Genomic DNA, 15653 nt, shown 5'->3' on the forward strand with positions numbered 1-15653 from the left:
TTTCCCTTTTATGTACCTGTTGTTCCACATAAAACCAATACTGTACAGTGTAAGCTACAACTGTTTCGTTTCGTTTGTTTGTGTGTGCCCTGTGATTGGCTGGCAACCGGTTCAGGGTGTACCCCTCCTTGTACGAGAAGTCAGCTGCGATAGATAGGCTCCAGCACCCCTCCCTTCCCCGCAATCATCGTGAGGAGAAAGCGGTTGGGAAAATGAATGAATGAATGAATGAATGAATGAATGAATGAATGAATGCAACACGTTTCTATGCAAAAGAAGGGAAACGACACAACAACAAATGTAAAAATAAATACGTATGACATTCTCACGTTAAAATAAATTATCTTAATCAATGAAAAAAAGTGTAAGGACTTTCAGAAAATGGATATTCATTATATAATTTGAAAAGTGCCCTACAGAGTTTTGAAAGGCGTTTCAAAATCAAATGTATTATTGTACGCACACAATATAATTCCCGTATATTTGAGTCACCAAATCGAGCGGCCCTTTCGTCGAAACGTTCAGTGGGTGACATCGCGTATTTCAGCGAAGATGCGTTTAATTTAATGAAGCCACTTTTTTACATACTATATTGACCAACATTCGCAGGTACAATTGTGAAATGATGTACACAAAATTAGATGCAGAAGTTGTTGTTGTTGTTGTTGTTACGAAAATGATTATTTTCTACTTGAGTTTGATCGGTTTTGAGGGTGGGGAACAGCGTTTTTTTACCTGTACGTGTTACTACGTCACCAGCGGAGGTGTGTTTCTGCTCGAGTGCGTTTGTGAGTCAAGGCATGGCTCAGGAATTCGGCCTCAAGAATCCTGCTCGACTCGATCGGCGATCGGCCTCTCTTTATATTCAGAAACCAACCCACAGAAAGCTTGACTTGACTTTGGGCAACTTTCAAAAGAAGAAACACTTTATCGACTGTTATTTTTCGTTTTTTTCTCCTTCCGTGCTTGCGTGTTAGGTGATTGGTAGCATGTCTTTCGCCAGCATCCTACCGGACGACTCCGCGTTTGATGATTTCAAGGATCAGTGTTTATCCACCTCGGGGAATTGGCACAATAAATACGACAAACACGGAATGCAAGTGTGGATGGAAATTCCCAAGGACAAAAACAGCAACGGGCCGAAAGTGCACAAGATCAAAGTAAGGTTAAAACTAACAAAGAAAAACAAAATATCAACACACAAGTTCCTAAATCAAATAGTACATCAGAAAGAATTCTTAGCTCTCTCAAGTACGATCAACATGAAAATACGTCGTTAGCCTAAGCTAAGCGTCCACAAAAGCGAGTCATTTCTTTCTCAAGAGCATTGAATACATTGTACGCAATTGGAATATGAGCACTGCATTTTACCTAAAACTTGTATCCATGTCAAAATATATATTTAAATGAATAAATGTTTTACTTAAATTTGTAATAGAAATGAACTCTGCTTCAAAGATGTTCTGTATTTGATTACTTAATCCGATTAGACCATTTCAACAATATGCAAGGTTTTGAATTTTTAATTGTAATTTAATAATGATTCTTTCGCACTCCACAAGAGGGAGTCTGTATTCCACATTTAAAGAAACAGCGGTAAAATGGCCATTTATTTACGTGCCTGGATGAAAATAATAGTCATGATAATAATGAAAAAAATGGATACTTTTAGAAATCAAACCCTTACATGTAATTTGAACAAGGTTAACATTTTGATGAAATAAATCAAATGGACTGCAATATTGATCCTACCCGTAATAGTTTGAATGATGGACATGTCAGTTGAACGCTCTTACAGCCAATGGGAACATAATGCCAGTTGTAATTTATAAAATATGAAAATGTATGTGCGTGTGTGTGTGTATGTTGGACATTTAATGCCAAAATAAATACATTTAAAATGAACCCCAAAAGCTAATTCATGATATTAATGGCGTAAGACAATCATAAATGAAGTGATTGGTATTATTTAGAGTTTTTTTTCTTTCATTTCATGAACTAATGTCTTTTTCCAATTATAATTTTTTTTCGGGTTAGTGCTCTTGACTAAAGTAACCTGTGTGTGTATGTGTTTCCTAGTGTAAAATGACAACCAAAGAAGTCTCTGCAGCGACCATGTACGACGTCATCCACGACAGCGAGTACCGGAAGACATGGGACCCCAATATGGAGGAAGGCTATGATATCGCCCGTGTCTCCGACTGCGCAGACCTCGGTTACTACTCATGTGAGTGGGGCCTATCTTTCCTGGTCGTCTCGCCAGCCAAACCCAGCGCATATATAAAAACACCCTTCCTTATTTCCTTCCTTCTTTCCTTCCTTCCATCCATCCATCCATCCATCCATCCATCCATCCATCCATCCATCCATCCATCCATGAATTTCCCATGTACAAAAAGCTTGTGCTTACACGTATGTATAGCGGACTAAGTGGTGCTGGAAGTAGTAGGCATCGGTGAAGCGGCATGATATATCCCAATCTGGTCACCAGACAATCATGGGGCACATACTTGGTGTCCAAACTACAGCTCAGTGACCATTTGTGGCTTGCCATCCATTTTTAAGCATACTGCGATATGTACCAAAAATATAGTATTTAACACATGCTGTGAACCAAGTTTTAAAAAAATGGTGGCAGTGGGCAGAGTGAGAAGGAAGGGTGTCAAAAAAAAGTGCAACAGCTACTAATAAATTGGTTTATATAGTACCGTTTCTCTAGAAAACTGTTGAATAACAATTATAAAATGACCCTTGCATCCATCCAATTTTTATGTATTAGAATTCTGACCACAAATGAAAATGTTTGGCTGAGTGGGGCAGACCCCGGATTGTTTATCAAGCAATTGCAGAGCAAATATAGACAAGCAAATATATACAGTAAAGTCTCGTTATATCGATATTCAAGGGAGTCCGAAAAATATCGATATAACCGTGACTATCGATATATCCGACCCTGTTTGCATGTAATTTTCTCAGTGCGTGCATAGAAATAGTATCGATATAACCGGGACTATCGATATATCCGATATCGATATAACGAGACTTTACTGTATATCCATCTTGTTTCTATCGAGTTTGTCTAGAGTTTATCCTAGCCGATATCGTTTAAGAGGATCTGTACACCTCAAACTGGTTGAAACCCAATCACAGAGGCTTTACTTTTTGTACTGGCAAATCCTGAAGCCTTGTCAGGGTGTCCCTGAACATTTTAAGTTATGAGATTCAAATCGATACTTACAAAATGATGTAGGAGGCCCCTGTGTTGCATCTAGCGTGTTTGTTGTTATCGAATAAGATCGCCCTGTTTTTTTGTCCCGGTCAGGGCGTTGTCCAAAGCCGATTCGTAACCGAGATGTAGTGACCCTCCGCTCGTGGCGAGTGACGGACAAGGAATACCTCATCATCAACTTCTCAGTCAAACACCCAGTAAGTAGTTTCATGGGAAAAAAAAGAAAACTTGTGCACACACAAATGCAGTGTAAAATGTTTAATTTTGTTTGTAATTTGGGACTACATCAGACGCTATATTGCAGTCTCTAATGGTAAAAAGTGTCATCCAGATTAATTCAGATATTTTTTATTTATTTCAAGCGCACATTAAAAACAGTCGGTATATAAAATTAAATGCTAGCTATAAATGATAATTAAACATAAAACATCAAAGGATTTATATAACTTCATTAAAAAAATTAAAACAACTATGACACTACAGTAAGGGCTCCAAGTATCATGCCGTGTGGAATGCCAAGAAAGTAAAATGGATGTTAGGGTGTGTTTGAAAACTGCACATTTAAGGGGCTTGTGTGGGAATTTGGAACCGGCAGTAGACAAGGAAAATTCGTAGGGCAACTGGCTGACTTCAAAGTACGTATTTTGGATCGTGATAATCTATCTGAGATATTGGATACTTTATTCATTTACTGTAATACATTGTCCTTTGCATTCCAGAAATTCCCTCCTCGCACTAATATGGTGCGAGCCGTATCCATCCTCACCGGCTACTACATCGAGTCCACAGGGCCCAACAGCTGCAATTTCATTTATCTCTCACAAGCCGACCCCAAAGGTAAGATAGACTTTTCCAGCACAAATAAACCAACTTGGATTTGTATGTTTGTTTGTTCAAATGCCCCCAAAGTTAATGCTGGAATATATTTCCGTATAAATCATTAATGTTAAAATATAACCATTGAAGACTGAGAACTAGGTTGTGCTCACCTATGGAGGTGTAACATTCAACGGTTTATCACCATTTCGGTTGTCAGATTGTTGAAATGGCCCTGAATGATTGCTCACTTTGGCATTGGGCCCGAGTGACTTCTGCTGGCTGAAATAAATGAATACATTGTGCTTCCTCATTCATAGCTGTTGTTGGGTGTAACTGTGACTTGCAGTTAATAGCGCGCTACGCCTACATAAGGAAATTTTATCCGGTGGATAGTGTACTGGCATGGCTGCTTTTAAGCAGCTTATAGTCAGCCAGGAGTGACCAACCGTATGAGCCGTTGGTCTTTGAAATGTCACAGGAAAAGCTGAAACAAATAAAAGAGCAAAATAAACATCAAAAGAATGACTGCTATTTTTTTAATTGGAATGTATTTAAATGTGAAATTGAATATTTTTCACTCTTTTCCTCTCAGGATTTCTTCCAAAGTGGTTGGTAAACAAAGCTTCTGAAGTCCTAGCTCCACGGGTAAGTTATGACCCGAGCTGAACTCCATTAGGGGTGTCCAAACATTACTTTTTGATTCACATATAATGTTGGTTTTCACAGTCTATGACGGTCATCATGAAACACATTTCCCAGTTACAAGTAACACGCAATAAACAAGTTAGCAAGCAGATAAATACAGGATAGGATGTTCCAAAAAAGAAAGATTTGAATAACTATGCCAAGAAATTGTCTTTGGACAGGCAAAGAAAAGAATAGAAAAAGAAGAATAGATGCCTGCGAGTGAAGTTCTGTCTTTTAATGTGCCTTGCTCCATTGTTTTTGTTCAGACATCACTAGACTGAAAGCATCAGAACGCTGCCATGCATCCATTCAATGCTAATTGTTAGCATTATTAGCCCCTTTGCCTATGGTGTTTCCCGTGATAGGTCACATCCGACTTCCGACCGAGTTCCGTTCCGACCAAACGGTCGTAAGTCGAAATACATTCAAAATATTGAATAGAGACTCGCGGGCTAAATGACTCGCAAACTTCCCCCTCTGGTGCCATCACACGGTCGATTGCTGTGCGAGAGTGAGATGCTGGCTGGCTGGCCAAAATTGTCGTATGCGTTGCCGGCTTGCTAGCGCGTTGCGGTGGCAGGCGTAGAATTAAATTTTTAAAAATAGGGTCTGGCGGTCGTGGTAAGTACACGTGGTCGTAAGTCGAGCCGGTCGTAAATCAGATGTTGCCTGTATTAGGTTAGCAAGAAGCTAGCAGGAGGCGACTGTGTTGTTAGTTAGTTTTTACACTGTTGACTGTTAAAATTTTAGATGATTTGAGTGGTATTTGATTGTGTCATTCATGTTGTCAACTTTGAGGAAACACTTTGTATATTAAACAATGCATGTCTTTGCTCGGCTTTGTGAGGAAACAGTCGTGGTGACATTTCAACTTTAACTTTTTTTTCATGGTGGGGCAAGGTTGTAGCCTTAATCCTCCTGTGTTTGGTTGTGATGTAATGTGTAAATAATGCGATTGCTCCACTTTCATTCGATTGTTTTTAATTGAAATTGGTGTTTCATATGGGAGTGTTAAAAAAAAGGTTTTGTGTCTCTCAAAGAACAATGATAACGATAGAAACTGGTTTCAGTTTCCTATTCTATTGAAGTTGCTGGCAAATTCTCAGCCGGTATAACTCGTTTACCCAGTTTCGCACGCGCACACACACACACACACACACACACACACACACACACACACACACACACACACACACACACACACACACACACACACACACACACACACACACACACACACACACACACACACACACACACACACACGGCAACTCTTCACATGTGTGCGCTCGCCTGTGCGCATGTGTGTGCGCGTGTACGAATGAGACATACATATTACTGTGCTGAATTGATTTTTCGCCACTGAGACGTGACACGTAACAAGGGCGTACCTCGGGAAACGTTCACAGCAAATTATATGACGACAGAAAGGAAGTACGTCTGTAACACCAACTTTCCAAGTGTTCCTTTTATGAGAAACGACATGATTTGTCAGAAGTTGGCAAATTAAGAACTGCGGGTAACAAATGGGTGGCCGGCCATTGACGAAACTTTTTTATATCATATTTTTTCCACTTTATGTCCGTCTGCCCTTTAAAAAAAACAAAATATTTACCTATACCGATCACAGAGGCTGAAATATTTTTCATATTTTCCCGTCAATCAAACCCGCATCTGCGCACACTGAAGTTAATCTTTGCCACAGGGAGGTGAATACAATTATGAGGTTGTCACGGCAATGCTGTTTTAAATTTAATCAAAATAAGACAAGCTTTGTGCAGAGAGACACTTTTCACCATACATTACCACAAGCAGAGAAACAAAAGAAAAAATATAGACGACTCCTTTCTCCGTGCTGCTAACACGTTTAAAATGAGTAAAACACATATTTTAAAGCATGTCTTCACACCTGTTTTTACCTATTAATTTGAAGGAACATAAAGAAGACTGGCTCGCACAATTGTCCAAATTCCCTAAATCACAGGTGTCAAAGTCAAGGCCCAGGGGCCAAATTTGGCCTGCCACATCATTTTATTCGGCCCGCGAAAGCAAATCAGGTGTGTCAAGTGCCTTGATGCTTTCTGAACTCCGAACCAAAATGTCAAATTGTCCAATGTAAACCACAATAACGGTCATTAGTACGTCTGTGTAAGCTCTCAGTTGTACAGGAATGGTCCATCGATGAAAAGGTTTCTTCAGCCGTCATCTGTACTTCTTTGAAGGTGTTCTTCAGCGCTTGAAGAAGCATCTTGGATAAGAAGCGAAACGTCCGATACCTTCAAAGAAGTACAGATGACGGCTGAAGAAACATTTTCATCAACAGTCATTAGTCTTGACTTCAGATTTAAAAACTAGTAATTCATTATTTTTTGTGCGTTCTGTATGCAATATGTGGCGCAGATGAAACAAATTCCCAAATTCCCCAAAAATTTCCCCAAATCCATAATGGCCCTCGAGAGGAAACTGTTACGACAATGCGGTCCGTGGCAAAAAATGAGTTTGACACCGCTGCCATAAAGCAATTAGCCTCAAGCTAACATACAATGCGAAACACCACAAACAGGCTAATGTATATTAGCCTAAACGTTTCATTAAGATACATCACTTACAAGCAGAGTATTCAGCAATTTAAAAGTGAACCTGTTCTGTGTCTTTGTGCTATTTATTTTGCTGCTTCTCTTCCAGTAGAACTTTGTGCCGTCTGGCATGTGTTACCCACACAAAAGGCACCATCTGTTAAATTCTGACTTAATTGTTTAAAAAAAGAAAAATAATCATCCAAAAAGATTGCTTAAAAATCTGTGATATTATACTGTATAAACCTAGATTGTGTATTTGTATTTACATACAGGTGACTTCCATGATACTTTTTGCCAATCAGTGTAGGTCTTAAAATGAATTATTATTGTCCCACCACATCCAGGTGCTGAAATGCGTTCATGATGCAGGGAAGAAATACCCCAACTGGAAGGAGCAAAATGAGCCGAATACTAAGCCGTGGCTGTACCCCGAACAGTGCAAGCTGCCTCGGATGAACCCGGCGGAAATCATCATCCAGCGAGGCGACTCGCTAGAGAACGTGGACGAGAGCAGCATGCTGGATGAAAGTTTACAGACGCCCAAGGACAAAAAATGACCCTCAAAATGACTCGTTTGCACATTTTGAAATCACCCCAGGAAGTGCTCAAATAAGCTTTATGTATTATTTTTCTTTCATATTTACAGTAGCACACTTGTTGTTCACTTAAAAAAGTCTGGCCTTTTTGTTGAAAGTATCGTTTGAAGAAAATCAAAAAATGTTTAAGATTTTTACTTTGGGTGGTACACTTCCTTTTTTTGTGCAATGAAGTCATTGTATATACTTTTTTGTACCATGTTATTTTAATACCTGCTGACCTGATAGATATAATTCTTTCATAGCTCTGTTGTATTCATTTTTGACGATTGAAGAAAAGAAATGAAGCCTGGTGCCAGACGGATTTTTCGGATGTTCAGCTGTCTGCTTGTGAATTTTGGTGGGAGAAAAAAATAGACCAAGTAAAAAAATATATGGTTTGAAAACAATTTTGTAGTCTTTTTTTCCTTGGGCAACTAGTTAGCACATCTTAATTAACAGGTAAAAAGGTGGTTTTCTTTCTTAAGCAAACAAGTTTAGTTTCTAACAGTTGGGTAGGCAATACATTTCCAAAGTTCACACAGATGGGAAAACAGAATCCACAGACAAAGCTGATGTGGGAAAATTATATATATATATATATATATAATTTTTTTAATGGTACAAGGAAAAATCAAGACATGAGGGTGAGAAAAGTGGCAAGAAAGAAACTGGTCATTATCCAATGGCATATGAATCAAATCCAACATGTACAATTCATAAATACTTATCATTATGTAGTAAGGCTGTCACATCTCTTTACAATATGTAAAAACTGCATGTAGAAGGGTTTCATTCTTGACATGTTGGATTAGTTGACTTTCTCAGAAAGCTCCTGGTGTCTTTATTAGTATATATATATATATATTTTGGGGCGTGATACCATGATATTTACATTTCACACATGCGGACATTTCTACATTGATGAGCTGACATTTCTGCACATACAACCTCGTCTAAAACTGCACGTCTTTGACTTAAAAGCCTCAAAGTGACGCACTATTGACTTCATAGATTTGTGTGAGTTCAGTTATGCAAATGAGCTACGTGAACTGCTCCTGTGAAACTGAGTCAGTGTTAAAATGACTGAGCAAGGCCCTGATTCCAAAACGATGTGTGTGAGTGTGTTTGTGTGTGAGTGAGGCTGTCGGTGAGGGTCAATGGCGTCACAGCAGAGTCTCAATTCTTCGTTTCTGGCTCTCTGTTGCCAGCTAGTGGACAGTTCTCTCCTTCTGCCTCTGATAGTCTGAAAGGATTAAAATAAAATGTTGTCGTTAATTTGGAACTCTGACGATTAAGTTAATTGCGTGACAATTACTACAACGGTCATTATAATGTCCTGAATATAACAAAAAACCTCTACATATGGGTCTTGGATAACTCCTGAAAAGCAGGATCAACTGTTATAGAAGTGCAGGATTAATTTAGCAATTTTAAAAATGTCTCTTTGATGTGGTGTAATATTTATAAACGTCATCAATATTCATGTCAACTACTTTGTGTTTTGTGCCAATTTGCATTTCTCATTCAAGGTCCTGAACATGTGTTTTTAAAAACTAAATCATCCCTTCACATTGCAGATCTGTAACTTCCACGAGGCGTGAGACATGTCAGACAACTTACTGTAAGGGAAAAAGCGGACCCTCATCAGGATTTCACGTGCTGTCTTTAGAATATCCACAGCCTATAAAGACACACAGACATACACATGTGGATATTTGTGGTGAGAGCTAAGACTCTGCCTAGTGTACAGTTCATTTACGATACGGTCAATGATGTGGCTGCTCCACGGCAGTCATTGAATCAATCCTGTGTTCTTCCATCACGTTTAATTTGGGGTCGCCGTAAATCGGACTTCAACGGACAGTTAGGAAAAAAAAAAAGACTCGCACCGCCCTACCCACTTCTGACCGCAAGAACCAAGACAAGGGCCCAGAAAATTCTACTTGTACAACTCCGACCCTGCCCACCACCTTTTCCAGCAAACTCGCCTCAGGCAAGCGCTACCGATCCATGTGCACCAAATTCAGCAAGCACTTAAACAGCTTCTTGCCTCGAGGCATTAACTCCCTAAACCGTAACTAAAACCTACTTGTAAAGTGGCTCTTTGAGATTTTTCACAACCCTGTGGAACAGCATTACCGCTATAATCATTGTAGCTCCAGCGCTGTATTCACTTGAATCACTATGACTGCTCTATATTCCACAGCACCAGACACTTTAAAGCACTCAAAAGACATTTGCATAATTGCACACTTGCATCGATGAGAAGGTTTCTTCAGCCGTCATCTGTACAAAAGTGAAGGTTTCGGACGTTTCGCCTCCTATCCAAGAGGCTTCGTCAGCGAACCACACTTGCACACTTGCACTACAAATATTGCTAGTGGTCACTTTAAAAGGGTGCAATGATTTTCTATACCAACTGTACAACTCATAGTATTGTATTGTACCACTGATCATTTGAGCTCAGCGTGATACTTTGGACATTGTCTCGTAGTTGTCATTGGGTTGTACCACCGCAAAAAAATGTCCTTCCATATTTATTTATGTCATGTCCATATTCATTTGTACTCGTTATGATGATACTAGTGCAGTGTGTTCAACCGGAGACAAATTCCTTGTGTGTTCTACATACTTGGCCCATAAAGATGACTCTGATTCTGATGTTTCCTAGATGTCGCGCCAAATGATGACATACATTGAAGAGTCCTCAAAACATAGAACTGTATGAATTGTATTATGATAATGGTTGTATTGGGTGCTTTTGTAATAATAACAATACATTTCATTTATAAGCGCCTTTCAAAACTCAAGGTCACTTCACCGTCACAGGATAAGTTTATCTGTGGGTGAGGAGCAGCAGCCACACGGGCCAGCATTTACTCAACCCAGAAGTGACTCAAATAGATAGAAAAATAGCTACAGAGCTAATATCCAGCTAGATAGCCCATAGATCTTCCTCTTCTTCTTTTCCTTTCGGCTTTTCGGCGACCCCTTGAAGGGGTCGCCACGGCGAATAATTAGCTAATAGATAGCTAGATAGATAGCCAGACAACTAGTGAGATAGATAGATAGTTGGATAGCTATATAAATAAATAGTGAAGAGAGGAAAAAAGAAATAAAAATAAAGTCAAGAGAAAGGACAAAAAAGCTAAATGGGACAAAAGAAAGTTGAGTAGCCTGTCGTCATTTTTCAAAAATTGCAATCTTTTAATACTAAAGTAGGGAACCATCTCCTCTTGATCACAAAAAAAAAACATTAGTTTAGTCTTTCTTCCACCAAGCAAAATTGTGGGACTTACTCTGGAATGTTCTATGTCTTGGAAGTCCACCTCGTTGACGGAAAGAACCTGGTCTCCTTCCTGCAGGCCTGCTCGGTGGGCATCAGAATCTGGAACCACCTGGTAACACAGAGAAATAACAATTGACAATAAATAAGGGTTAGTTTCATAACCAGGATTTTTTTTCCTCAGCCGCTTCCATAGTTCAATTTTAGACACCATACATCAACCTGAAGGAACAAGACGTGAATTATGTTCAACTTTTCAGGGATAAAAGTTACATTTCGCCAATTATGTTTAAAAAACATGACATTTAATATTTTTTATTACCGGTATTTTGCAACTTGCAACGTCACTTTTTTTAGAGCCTACCCTACATTTTTGGCGAAAAACACATGAAAGAAGGCAATAATGCCCGTCGAATAGAAAAGTAGTTTTGTTCACCGCTCTCTGTACACACATTCAAATGAATATTTACATATCAAATCAGCTATGATCCATTTATTTTTCGGGATGCTGTATGTATAATGCTGTAAAATGGCTGTGAAAACATATGGAAGTGTTTTGTGACTGGAGTTGGTGGGAGTGAGATTTTTTTTTATCTGCAACAAAAATAGTTACATCTTATATTTAATTTTTTTAGGAGGGAGATATTTGTTCTTTTTATATAGAAATAAAACAACATTACTGCACAATGTCTTACTTGGAATTGTCATATAGATGAAAAAAAAATCTGAAAATTGAAAATGTGATTTTTGTGAAGAAATAAAAGATTTTCGAGTTTAAAGGCTTAGCCTTGTGCGAGAGTGAAGCACACACACACACACACACACACACACACACACACACACACACACACACACACACACACACACACACACACACACACACACACACACACACACACCTTGGATATGAAGATTCCCAGCTGTGAGGCCTTGCCACCACGGATGTTGAAGCCCAACTGTGCTCCTGGAGGTTTCTTCAAGACGACGGTGCGAGGGAGGAACTGGGTCAGCTCATTGTTGTAGTCTGGGTGGCGTACCCGCTGAAATAACAGTTTAAAACGAGGCAAACTTGACTTTATTGTGCTAATTTTTCACAGCAGATGGAGGACACTGATTTACTGTGGCGACCCCTTGAAGGGAAAAGCCGAAAGGAAAAGAAGAATTGTTGTATGATAATGTGTATCTATTCTATTCTATTACAAATTCAGTCTTTTATTTTACAGGCTTGCAAGTGCACGAACACTGCAACTTGCCTCTTGAGGTGGAATCCATGCCGGTGGGTTCTCATAAGAGGGCAGGAAGACTACGGGGAGCTGGTAGTCATCATAGGGAATTTTCTGATCCATCGTCACTGCACAGACATAAACTGGTATAATGTCGCGTACATTCTGTGGCGTTTTGTGTGACGAAGCAGACACGTCAAAACACAGACTGGATTAGTTCACATTTTAAAGTTAAGTTTTTAAATTACAGTTTGTGCGCAAGGCCAGAGGTTGAGTTTAAAGTGTGGCAAGCTTCTCAGCTCCTCGGTCCTTCATTGATTCCTTCTTTGAGTCAACTTTTAAGAGCGTTGGTATCAAGTATGGAAACAAGTGTAAAGGTTCGAAAGATATACAACACAATTTGCATCACATTGTCAGCTAACAGCTACGTTCATCAACAGGTCTACTTAAAAGTGGGAATTTTATACTTTTGTGGTTTGGATGAAAAACAAGCGTAACAAAATGAAAATCATTGCCATTCACTTGTAAACAAGACGACAGCTTGCGCTGAAGTTAGCTTAGCGCCTAGGCGCAACTGAAAATCAAGCGTCAAACGGACCAGCTTAGTCACATTAATGACACGTTGATTGAGCTGGAAAATCATCGGAAAATATACAAATACAGCTCCCGCATATACTAACAGTTAAAGATAAATGAAAGCGAGAAAATGAACGTTTTATCTCACCCAATGGCTCTACCACTGAGATCAACAATGCCTCTTCTTTTTACGTTACAATCAGCCATCGAGCTGAGTATTGCCCCCTAGTGATGGGAATTCCGGCTCTTTTGGATCGGCTCACCAAAAAGAGCCAACTTTTTCGGCTCCCAAATGGATCCTCCCTTTTTTCGTTGCTTAAATTTACTTAAAATTTACTTCCAAAAATAGTGCAAAATTATATGTAAAACAAATTACGAATGTAAAAAAAAACACATAGGGGCGGGCACTAGGACCAGGCATCTCACCCAGCAGGTGCACAGAAGGGGGCGGGTTGATGTTACATATACAGTGAGACCTCATCATCGACGGAAGCACACGACAGAACAGCGCTCCAGCCGGCGCGACTTTCCTCACCCCCTCTCTTTGAATGCACACGTCGATCGCCTCCTTGGAGCTTTTTGGTGATAATTTTACTATGATGGGACCAAAAAAAAAACCCACCACAGGCTCGTCTTCAGCCCAAGAAGACACAAAATAAAATCACAGTCGCTGAGAAGAAGGAGATAATTGAAAAACACGAACGAGGTGTGCGTTTGTGTGATTTAGTGGCCGAGCACGGCTATGCTAAGTCAACCATTGCTACCATTTTCCAGAACAGAGAAGCCATCAAAGATGCGTCTGTTGCAAAAGGTGTTTCCGTGCTCTGAAAGCGACGGTCTCGGGCAATCGAAGAAGTTGAAAAACTTCTGTTCATTTGGATTAACGTAAACCAGCTATCCGGCGACAGCGTGAGTAAAGCTATTTTATGCGAGAAAGCACGGCTAATTCACGCCGATATCGCCATGCGCCAACCTGGAAGTTCGGCGCTTATTGAGGATTTTAAAGCCAGCAACGGATGGTTCGAGAACATCTGAGGAGGAGGAGATGGATGCAGCATCAAGTAAGCTAATAAAGGCAATGTTGGCAAAGTGGAATGATGTGCAGTCTTTTACCGAACACTTCCATCCAGAAAAGACTGTGGCTATGACAATCATCAACATGATGAACAATAATGTGATGCCTCAGCTTCGTAAGACCTTACAAGTCAGAAAGCAACAGGTGTCAATTAAGAGGGTTTTAATCAGCAAAAATGATGAGTCTCCAAAGAAGCAAAGAAGAGAAGCCACACCAGAGGTTAAGTTACCAACAGTACTTATGGAAAGTGACTTAAGCCATAAGCCATCAACGACCATCAAAAAGGTAAATATATATATATATATATATATCCTCGTCTCACCCAACATGGGTGGTGTCTGTCCCCCATTTTTTTTTTTTTAATAGCTCGGGTCCTCCAGGAAGCTTGAGGGTTCTGCGCAGTATCCGTGCTGTGCGCTTTTCTGGACCGAGATATTCGATGTTGTTACCGGGATCTGTTGCAACCACTCGTCTAGTTTGGGGGTCACTGCCCCGAGTGCTCTGACCACCACAGGCACGAACTTTACCTTCCAGGCTCTCTCCAGCTCCTCTCTGAGACCTTGGTATTTCTCGATTTTCTCATGTTCCTTCTTTCTGATGTTTCCATCACTCTGGACCGCTACATCCACGACAACGGCTTTCTTTTTCCCTTTATCTATGACCACGATATCTGGTTGGTTGGCCATTACCATCTTGTCAGTCTGCATCTGGAAGTCCCACAGGATCTTTGCTTGGTCATTCTCTACTACCTTGGGAGGTGTTTCCCATTTTGACCTTGGGGCTTCCCGTCCATACTCCGCACAGATGTTTCGGTAGACTATGCCAGCCACCTGGTTATGGCGCTCCATGTAGGCTTTCCCTGCCAGCATCTTACACCCTGCAGTTATGTGTTGGATTGTCTCAGGTGCCTCTTTGCACAACCTCCACCTTGGGTCTTGCCTGGTGTGGTAATTCCTTGCCTCTATGGCTCTGGTGCTTAGGGCCTGCTCTTGAGCAGCCAGGATGAGTGCCTCTGTGCTGTCCTTTAGGCCAGCCCTCTCTAGCCACTGATAGGACTTCTTGAGATCAGCCACTTCAGTTATGGTTCGGTGGTACATCCCGTGTAGGGGCTTTTCCTACCATGATTGTCCTTCTTCCAGCACCTCATCCTCTGTTCCCCATTCTCTGAAACATTGTCTGAGTACATCATCCGTTGGAGCCTTCTCTTTGATGTATTCATTGAGCTTGGATTCTTTAGCCAGTAGGTGTGGACGATATCCGGGCCTGGTGCCGTCCACTTTTTCATACCTGAGACTCTTTCTTGTATGTGTTCCGCTGTAATGGTAACTGGGTTCTGTTCAGGGAGGTTGCTGTGCTCCTCTTTCAGAGTCACCAGCCATTGTGCACTGCTGTTATGTGCGACCTCCTTCTCCCATATGCCTTTCCAGTATCTTTCAGTTTCCAGCCTTGGAGGGTCTGCTCTGCTGTTAGAACCCTGCCACTGAGCGTACACTTTCGCAGGTTGTGTTGCGAACAGCCTGTTTATTCTTCTGGCCTCATTCTCTTTCGTGTACCTCTTTAGGCGACTGGACAAGGCCTGGAGCCTTTGTTTGGCAGTTTCG

General features: G+C 40.5%; 2 protein-coding genes across 2 annotated transcripts; one reads left to right on the top strand and one right to left on the bottom strand.

The window, feature by feature from the left end:
- Positions 1 to 821: 821 nt before the first annotated feature.
- Positions 822 to 8299, top strand: stard14 (START domain containing 14). Its single transcript, XM_088989815.1, has 6 exons — positions 822 to 1160; positions 2080 to 2227; positions 3323 to 3426; positions 3949 to 4066; positions 4641 to 4693; positions 7659 to 8299. Exons 1-6 carry the CDS (start codon positions 990 to 992, stop codon positions 7869 to 7871), a joined length of 807 nt encoding a protein of 268 aa, XP_088845941.1. The 5' UTR covers positions 822 to 989; the 3' UTR covers positions 7872 to 8299.
- A 709-nt stretch (positions 8300 to 9008) lies between these two features.
- Positions 9009 to 13208, bottom strand: pdzd11 (PDZ domain containing 11). Its single transcript, XM_088989816.1, has 6 exons — positions 13126 to 13208; positions 12432 to 12529; positions 12078 to 12218; positions 11192 to 11290; positions 9513 to 9573; positions 9009 to 9135 (listed from the first exon to the last, which is right to left on the bottom strand). The coding sequence occupies exons 2-6, from the start codon at positions 12522 to 12524 to the stop codon at positions 9101 to 9103; spliced, it is 429 nt and encodes a 142-aa protein (XP_088845942.1). The 5' UTR covers positions 12525 to 12529; positions 13126 to 13208; the 3' UTR covers positions 9009 to 9100.
- Positions 13209 to 15653: the final 2445 nt, after the last annotated feature.

The sequence above is a fragment of the Hippocampus bargibanti genome, linkage group LG02, assembly GCF_051943395.1.
Source record: "Hippocampus bargibanti isolate YZ-2025 linkage group LG02, ASM5194339v1, whole genome shotgun sequence".
Taxonomy (NCBI): domain Eukaryota; kingdom Metazoa; phylum Chordata; class Actinopteri; order Syngnathiformes; family Syngnathidae; genus Hippocampus; species Hippocampus bargibanti.

Coding starts and splice junctions, on each gene's coding strand:
- stard14 (XM_088989815.1), top strand. CDS start 990: ATGTCTTTCGCCAGCATCCTACCGGACGACTCCGCGTTTGATGATTTC. Junction 1,161..2,079: donor CGAAAGTGCACAAGATCAAA/GTAAGGTTAAAA, acceptor TGTGTTTCCTAG/TGTAAAATGACAACCAAAGA. Junction 3,427..3,948: donor ACTTCTCAGTCAAACACCCA/GTAAGTAGTTTC, acceptor TTTGCATTCCAG/AAATTCCCTCCTCGCACTAA.
- pdzd11 (XM_088989816.1), bottom strand. CDS start 12,524: ATGGATCAGAAAATTCCCTATGATGACTACCAGCTCCCCGTAGTCTTC. Junction 12,219..12,431: donor CATGGATTCCACCTCAAGAG/GCAAGTTGCAGT, acceptor CTGTTATTTCAG/CGGGTACGCCACCCAGACTA. Junction 9,574..11,191: donor AAGACATAGAACATTCCAGA/GTAAGTCCCACA, acceptor GTGTCTTTATAG/GCTGTGGATATTCTAAAGAC.